This window comes from Rattus rattus, chromosome 6 (genome assembly GCF_011064425.1).
Source record: "Rattus rattus isolate New Zealand chromosome 6, Rrattus_CSIRO_v1, whole genome shotgun sequence".
NCBI classification, from domain to species: domain Eukaryota; kingdom Metazoa; phylum Chordata; class Mammalia; order Rodentia; family Muridae; genus Rattus; species Rattus rattus.
In genome coordinates, this window is record NC_046159.1 from 15,820,280 (window position 1) to 15,829,529 (window position 9,250).

The window sequence follows — 9,250 nt, forward strand, 5'->3', positions numbered from 1 at the left end:
ACAGCAGTAAGGCTCCAGATTTAATCATTACTTTTGCAATATATAAAATGTGATATAGGAAAATTATTATGTTACTAAATATGATCTAGATACATGATTATTGAATTATTGAGTTTTTATTGGAATAAGAATAAAAGATGATTTTTCCATAAAAGGGATGTATGTTCATGAGTGTCTTTGGCATATGTAAATTATTGCTCATATGGAGTTATACAAATTAAAATGACTAGTATAGTTCTTGTGACATGAACATAGCGGGAATTATCTTTAAAGAGAGTTTTTAGACAATTTGGGTACTGTAGAAAGATTGTAGATGAATGCCTGCAAAGACTGGCAAGTATATATGTGTACATAATAAGCAGTTTCATTAATTTAATAACTGAAACATTTATAAATCATTGCATATGGAAGTACTACATATCTAATTTTTTATAGTTGCTCAGAAACCATGTTTTGTGACTTAAATGTGCATATAGGGAAAAAGAAGAAATAATGCAAATAAATATATCCTCTTTTGTAGGTTAGCTTATGAGAATTCAGCATCTTATTCAACTTCAGAAAATCGGATATAAGATACAGTGTCTGGATGAAGCAGAATTGATCTATTTGGGGAGAAAAAACGCCAACATTTACAATAAGATTTTATAAGACAATTCCTGGGAAACTTGGATATTTCCTAGTTAACAACGTGTAAATGAGATTTTAAAACATGATTATTTTGTATTTTTAACAACCAATATGAGGAGATTTTTAAATGCCACTTAGACATTATAAACTGAAGCATGTTCTTACACACAATAAAGCAACGTGATATTTTTACTTTGATAATCATACTTTTTCTGGAAATAATAATGGGAATCTTAGGAAATGGATTCATAGCACTAGTGAATATTGTGGACTGGATCAAGAGAAGAAGGATTTCTTCAGTGGATAAGATTCTCACTACCTTGGCCCTTACCAGACTCATTTATGCGTGGTCTATGCTCATTTTTATATTGATAGTATTACTGGGCCCATATTTGATTATTAGATCAGAAATACTTACATCAATGGGTGTTATCTGGGTGGTGAACAATCACTTCAGCATCTGGCTTGCTACATGCCTTGGTGTCTTTTATTTTCTCAAGATAGCCAATTTTTCTAACTCTTTGTTTCTTTACCTAAAGTGGAGAGTTAAAAAAGTGGTTTTAATGATAATAGTAGTATCACTGATTTTCTTGATATTAAACATTTTTTCACTAGAGATTTATGATCATTTCTCAATTGATGTTTATGAAGGAAATATGTCTTATAGCTTGGGGGATTCAACACATTTTCCCAGAATTTTCTTATTCACAAACTCATCTAAGGTCTTCTTAATCGCCAATTCATCCCATGTTTTCTTACCCATCAACTCACTGTTCATGCTCATACCCTTTACAGTTTCCCTGGTAGCTTTTTTCATGCTTATCTTCTCACTGTGGAAACATCACAAGAAGATGCAGGTCAATGCCAAAGGTCCCAGAGATGCCAGCACCACGGCCCACATTAAAGCCTTGCAAACTGGGCTCTCCTTCCTTCTGCTGTATGCAATATACTTGATTTTTATTGTCATAGGGATTTTGAGTCATAAATTTATGGGGGGGAAATTGATACTCATATTTGACCACATTTGTGCTATAGTTTTTCCTATAAGCCACTCATTTGTGCTGATTCTGGGAAATAGTAAACTGAGACGAAGCACTCTTCCTGTGCTGCGTTTTCTGAGGTGCCGATCCAAACATGTAGACATCATGGATCCCTGATAAATTCTAGAGTTCATTGGGCAAAATCTTGAGATCTTACAGGGGAAAAAGAAGCTGTGGGTCTTCAAAGCTGGGAGGGGTAATACATAGAAGTGTAGGAGGAGGATATAGAGTCTAGAAGTATGTATGTGAAATAGGAAAAGGGTCTTTTTAGGAAATGAAAGAAGAGGTAAATGCAAGAGTAGGAGAGGTTAGATAGGTAAAGTGACAGTAAGAATGACAGGACTCATTCTGTGGTAACAAAACCTATAGTGCATTTAATTCAGGGATCTTCAAGAGACACCTGAAACATTCAGCCTAATCCTCTTTATGGTGGTTGATTACTAGTCGTGAAATTTAAATCCCCTTTCTGAAGATACCATGTATTATAGAATAGTAACTTCAGAGCTGGAATAACCTGTCAGCTTACTCCTTGAGGATTAGTTACTATGGTATCAGAGGCACTGTGTGAGATTCCAAAAGATGGAGGCAACTAATCGTCCTATCCCTCTGTGACAGAATGAGCCGCATCAATGTCCAGTGACTACTATTGCATGATAGCCTTTTGTGTGCTAACATCTTGGTGCTAACCAATTTCTCTGTGAGTGGACTCAAGAGCCTTTCAACAAGAAGAATACCATGCCTACTACGGTAAATTTAGCTAACTATTCACCAGCTAACTGCGTAAAACCATGGCTATTGAAGGAGAATCTATAACTATGGATTTACTAAATCAGCTTAATCCTGAAAAAAAAGAACATTTGTCAGTATACTTACAAATAAATGTAAGCTTCATCTGTCACAAATAAAAAACATCATATCTTCAAAACAGATGAGGATGACTACAAAACAAAATGCAAAGTTTTGAAGACCATTCCAAATGAGTAAATCTATAAAGTAGTCCAACACCTAAGACTCAGAGAAGAATATGGAAGCAGGACAGAAAGATTTCAAGAGCCAAAAGACCAAAGGACTTTGCTGTGTGGTTATATCTTTTAGTATCACCAGAAGCTATATCCTTAAAGACTCATCAGCATAACCACTGAAATGTCAGCTGAACTGGGGTGGGGGGGCACCAACAAACATGTCAAAACAGACTAGGAAAGCATACAATGTATCACATATACAGAAAGATGTACAGGCCTGAATAAAGCTAGGACCAGGAAAGTCCTCCCCAGGGAAAGCATACCAATTGGAATTCCAGTACTAAATGCTAATTTCTAAAAATATACAAGCAAGTATTATTATATGACTATATATATATATATACACACACATTATATGGATTTATGCATGCATATGTATACTATCTGGATATATATTTATATGTGTGTATTATAAGGAGATATATATATGTATATATATGCATTTAATAAAAACCAATGTAAAATAGAAGCCACAAATTTGAAAATAGTGGAGAAGGGTGTTTACAAATAGAATTTAGAAATTGTTTAATTAATATACAATCCCAATACCAAAACAAATCAATCAAACAGAGTACATTAGAATAATATTGAAAATAATCATACATTCTGAGTCTGTCACATTCAATATTCGTCAGTCATAAGGAAAAATTCAGTTGAAATTTTCATTGTGTATAAATGTTACACAAAGAAGTAATAAAATATTTTTATTTAAACATTATCTGATAAGTAAATTATTCTAATATATTGTATTATATCTTTTATGCACAGCTAAAATTTACATATAATATTTTGGGTAAGAATTAACTAAGTTCATTTTACTCTTAGCATATACAATTGTGAACTGATATATTAGGATATTCAATACAGAATAATTTTCCATCATCTTAAACATTTTGAATTTTGTGTTAATCGTTAACCTTTTGAAAATTAATATGTGTGTTTATTTCTGTTAGGAGACAGTTACTCATTTGTGTACCTCTTGTATAATGCTGTCTTAGAACTGAATGAACAGCTTTTTATTGGAGGGAGGAGAAAGCCTCATTTATACTTGGGAAAGAAAGAACTTCTAAGTCTGTTGCTGCTTTTGATACTCATGAATCCCATGAATCTCCTCTCCAAGTTTCCATAAACCTAAAATTTGCTAGACAAAGGAGCCTCTGAGCTACATAACTACTCATGACCTATGCCAGAGCTCCAGAAATGCAGCTTCCAGAAGTCATTGTAGTCTGTGGGTTGGGCTTTTTCCTATGCTCCTGTCTTTGAGTCACCCATGTTCCTGTAAATCAGCGTTTATCCATCCTCTTATAAGTAACCCAATACGTTCACTAGTTCGCTAAGCTTGACTGGAGTTGAATCGTTTCTCTGGCCCACAATGTCTGACACAGACCATCACTCATGTCTCTCCAGGAAAAGTCACAATACTTGTGGTACATCAGATTTTTCTAAGAGAGTGTGAACAAATTTCTCTTTACCACAGATAGGATCTTAAAAAGGCCAAAGAACTGAATTCATCCAAGTCCACCTTGGCGAACCCATGAGTTCATTGTGAGGGTTTTTTTTTTCTGTTTGCTTGTTGGTTTTTTTTTTTTTTTTTAGCAATTTACTCTGAATGGAAACATTCTATCCAGGAGAGGGAATGTCTTGCAAAGCTGAAACTTAAAACATGCATGATGTTCCCTCCCCAAAGTTATGTAATCACTTTAACTAGTGGAGACTATAAGCAGCTGAGTGATCATGAGGAGACTCTGTTGAGCTGAGTTGCCTTGAAGACATCTGTATTTCAGATTACATTCAAATATTTCAGAGAGTACCAGAGTTGTATCATTTGGGATTTGCCATCTATGTTGGAGTAAGCTTTTCGTAGTGTAATCTATTGTGAGTTCATCCCCATTCCTTTAAATTACTCCTCAGCCCCTCTCACATAGGAAATTGAAAACATAACAAAGTAAAATAAAAATAAAGTATTAATTCAATAAGTTGTACTTCAGTGTCTATTAATTTCCTTTGGTACCTGGGGAAAGTACAAATGTTTCTGTAGTGTCTCAGCAGAAAAAGTCTTCCACAACGTTGGTCCTAACCTACAGATATTGGTAAGTGTGGTAAGTGGTACTTAGAGGTCAGTGAGTTATCTGAAGATGTAGTTTTAGGATAAGGGGGTCATGCATGACACATTCCTGGAGAAAGAAAGTGCAGTAAATTAGATAGATCGATTAAAGTTAACTTTTTGTTGTTGGTGGTTTTGTTATTGTTGTTATTGGTGGTGGCAGCGGTAGTAGTGGTATGTGTGTGTGTGTGTGTGTGTGTGTGTGTGTGTGTGTGTGTGTGTCTGTCTGTGTGTGTCTGTCTGATTTATAACCTACTCAGTCTGTACTATGTTACCTGTATACATGATTTCAGTCCTGACCATTTAGTACTGGAAACCAATTGGTGTGTTCATCCATGGAGAAGACTATTATTTGCACTTATAGGATTACTAGTTGCCCATATTTCTTTGCGTTAAGACCTGTCCAGCTTTCACCCATCCATGATTATTAGTGCTCTTATTCATTTCGTGTATAGGCACCCATGTTGGTAATGTTTATGGCTGTAGCTTCTGAAATTCCTAGGATATAGAATCTCACAGCAAACATTCTTTGCCTCTGGCTCCCGCTGTCTTTCCAACCCTTTTTTCTGTAATAGTTCTTGTACCTCAGGTGCTGGAGTGAACTTTAGATGTATGGGCTCCACAACTCTGCCTTCTGATTAGTTGTAGTTTTCTATAGTTGTCCCTTGTCTGTTGCAAAGACAATTTTCCTTGATGAGAGGTGAAGACTTACCTTGTTATGTGTTAGAAATAAGAGGTAATTTCAATAGATTGGTCAATGTTGTTACTATAATAAAACTCAGATGTTGAGACACATAAAGGAGAACATGTTCATAAATTTTACATGCAAAGTAAAATCTTCTGTAAATGAGAATTCTATGTAGTTTATAATATTTATTGTTCATTTGTGATAAAGCATACTCCAAATAACAGAATGTACTCATAAAATAGATTTTCTTACCCTCCTAGTGTCATTAATTTATGTGTTTATTCAATTAATAAATAAAAGTGAATGTTGAATATTATTTATACATGTTTTTGGTGATATTTTCATAAAATTTGAAATTTATGAAATGAAAACCGAGTCTGTGTGTTAAAATGATAAGACATATGTATGTATTCATAATTCTATTTTTCACAAATTTATAGTATTCATGTACATATAGAGTAGATTTTTTCATGTAATGAAACATAAATAAATCTGGAGTATTTACCTTTAGTTGCCTTACAAATTATTAATTGTGAGGTCTTTTTGGTAGGAAAGACATCATCAGTCTGATCATGCTTTTGATGCAGGAAACATTTCTGCCACATGTGAAATGATGATAATTGATACTTGGGAATATTTTCAGGGTTTTGAAATCTGCTTCTGAGGAAAACAGTAAATCTTCATTGAGACCCATGTCATCACTCAGAGCCTGGAATTTTTAAGGATAGCAAGAGAAAGGAAAAAGGGCAGACACAAGTGTATAAAGGCTTTGCCGCTCCAATCGGGTTGAGGCACTGGAGTAAGTGGGGTGGCTGTGCCCCAGGGAACAATGCGTGTTCGCTCAGAACTTCATTTTGTTAGGACTTCTTCCTCTCCATTTATGCCTGCAGATGTACCACAGGGTGACTGAGGAACAGTGCACAGTCTTGATATGCTTGTGGATCATAGCTGACTAGGACTATTTTTTTTTTCCTGAGCTGGGGACCGAACCCAGGGCCTTGTGCTTGGTAGGCAAGTGCTCTACCACTGAGCTAAATTCCCAACTCCCTGACTAGGACTATTAATTGCTTCCTTCTCTTGGAAACTTGCAATGTACTCCTACTACAGAAGGGAGAAACTAAACTTTCAGGTTTGATCCACCTCAAATAATCTGAATCCTGTAACCTAAATGTGCATATGCCAAGTGGTAGAAGTGGATCATGTGGTAAACTTAATTTTTTTTTTAGTTTCTCTGGATTGTCCACAATGGCTGCCAGGGTGCCTGCATCCATTTAAATGTCACTAACTGTAAATGAGCATCCTCTTCACCACACTTCCCCACCATTGTCATTAGTTTTAAGAAGTACAGTGAGTACTTAGCATATGTAAGATAGCAGATTCTCTCTCCAGCACTACTACAAAAATAGTTCAATAACAGTAAAACAAGCTTGTTTCAGTTAATAAATGAAGTAGTGGATAGCTATATAACACAAAAGCTAAATATTTTGATTTTTTAAAAAATTATATCAACCATCCATTACTCGATTTACCCACACATACTATCAGATTGGCAGAGAGTACACTGTCCCAAAATTTAAGATTATATTCACATGTAAGTCTCTTAAATATCCAGAGACAAAAGGGAGTGCTCAATAATTTTCATAGTATTTTTTCTTCTTTCTCTTAAGTTACAGTATCGATGACCTAGATTCTAATTTCTTTTAGTTAAAATATTACAAAAAGGTTTTCATGATGAGAAAGTGGATAATTTATTATAGATAGGTAGATTTAAATAAAGAACATTTTAATGTGAGCTATGATTAGCTTAATAAATTTGATTAACAGTGTATTAGAATTATCAGAGTACCATGAATGAGCTACATGCTGAATGGCAGAAAAAATGTTGAGTGAATGGGTTTTGTATTAATAAAACAAGTGTTTACTATTGGCATGTGCATTACTTTGCATAAAAACAAATGATGAATACACATTTTCTCAGTACTGAACTTTTGGAAAGTAATGATTTTCATGATATTATTGGGTATTTGCTAGCTTGCAATAATTGATTTGTTCACTATCCATAGGCTTGGAACCTAGCTGATTTAAAAGTTTCTAAAAACATGTGGTACTAAATTCAGATTTTTGCTGCCTTATATAAAGAACAAACATTTTATGGGATTTACCTAATATTCATGTTAATAGATTAACATGTATATAAGAATAAAATGAACAAAAATGATGCAAATAGTTGTATGTATATTTCCTTCTCAGCACAAGACATCAAGATTTTTTTTTCAACAAATTTGCAGTGAATCTAGGCTGCTGTGTGTAAGGCAAACCATGTCTGGGTGGAGGTCAGTTCTTCTTCTCTAAGGAAATAAAAGACTTTTATGATAAACTGTATGAAATCATTAGCAAGGGCTTCTTCAGTATTGGTACTGTAAGTTGTTTAACGGAATGTGCTATGGAGTTTTCAGTATTGAATGTGCACAATATTCTAGCATTATGATTTAACAAATCTTAGGCAGTGACAACAGAAGTTGAAGCATCCAGATGAAGATAAAATGGTGTTCTATAGATCAAATTTTCAATCATTTTGAGTGTGGATATTTATAATTGGCAACTTTGGCAATGGTTTCATAGCAATGGTGAACATCACAGACTTAGTCAAGAGAAGAAAGATCTCTTCAGTGCGCATTGGATCAGACCATCACTGTTCTGGCCATCTCCAGAATTGTCCTGCTGTGGTTAGTATTAGTGAGCTGTTGGCTATATATGTTCTACCCAGGAAAATGGATGACAGAGAGAATTGTTAGGAAAATCCTTAGTGTAGGGACAACATTCAACCAGATTTGTCTCTGGTTTGCTGTAAGTCTCAGCATCTTTTTTTTTTAAGATAGCACTATTTTTCCAACACTATTTTCCTTTATTTAAAGTTCAGTTAGAAAAGTAACGACAGGGACATTGATAATGTCTCTGCTTCTCTTGGTCTTAACTAGTATAGTTACTAATGTACTCGGGAACATTTAAATCCCTGAATATAAGGTAAATATGTCTAACAGCTTGATATTAAATAGCACAAAGATTTCTATGCCGTTTTCATTTGCAAACACCTTATTTGTGCCCATCCACTTATTGTGCCACTGGTCACGTTTCTCCTGCTATTCTTCACCTCGTGGAAACATCAGAGGAAGATGCACCACCGTGCCCAAGGATGCAGAGTTGCCAGCACCAAGGCCCACATCACAGCCTCTCAGACAATGATTGCCTCCATCCTCCTGTGTTCCATTTTCTTTCTGTCTCTTCTTGTCGAGTTTTTGAGTTCTCTGCTTCTAGAGAGAACGCTTTCACTTTTGACCACACAGGCTGCAAGAATTGCTTTTCCCTCGCTGCACTCCGGGGTCCTGATTCTGGGCAATGCTAAACTGAGAAAGACTCCTTTTTCTTTCCTCCTGTGGCTGAGGTGCAGGCAAGATGGAAACCAGAGAGTGCACAGACCTGCGGCTCATTTATGTGGATCATCTTGCATGCCTTAGAGGAAAATTGATCACCAGAAATTCTTTTATTTATAAATTTTCAGTTCTAAATTATATAAAAACTGTATGTTATTTCTTTCACCTCATGAAATAGTTGTTTAATAATTGGAAACTAAGCATTTTACAATTTCCCAAGAACATATAAAATTGTGCTTGTTAATGTCTAACTACAAAATTGATATATGCAGATTATTTGAATGTAAGAAATAATTATGACAAACGTTAATTTCATAACAGTTCATTTCTTTTAAATA

The 9,250-nt window shown here is 34.9% G+C and overlaps 1 protein-coding gene and 1 pseudogene across 1 annotated transcript; both read left to right on the forward strand.

Annotated features, from left to right (window-relative positions):
- Positions 1 to 782: 782 nt before the first annotated feature.
- On the forward strand, positions 783 to 1,784 carry LOC116902706 (taste receptor type 2 member 110). Its single transcript, XM_032905059.1, has one exon. The coding sequence runs from the start codon at positions 783 to 785 to the stop codon at positions 1,782 to 1,784; it is 1,002 nt and encodes a 333-aa protein (XP_032760950.1).
- Positions 1,785 to 8,023: 6,239 nt separating this feature from the next.
- LOC116903764 lies at positions 8,024 to 8,996 on the forward strand (annotated as a pseudogene).
- Positions 8,997 to 9,250: the final 254 nt, after the last annotated feature.

Excerpts from the sequence above, each read along its gene's own strand:
- LOC116902706 (XM_032905059.1), top strand. The coding sequence starts at position 783 with ATGTTCTTACACACAATAAAGCAACGTGATATTTTTACTTTGATAATC.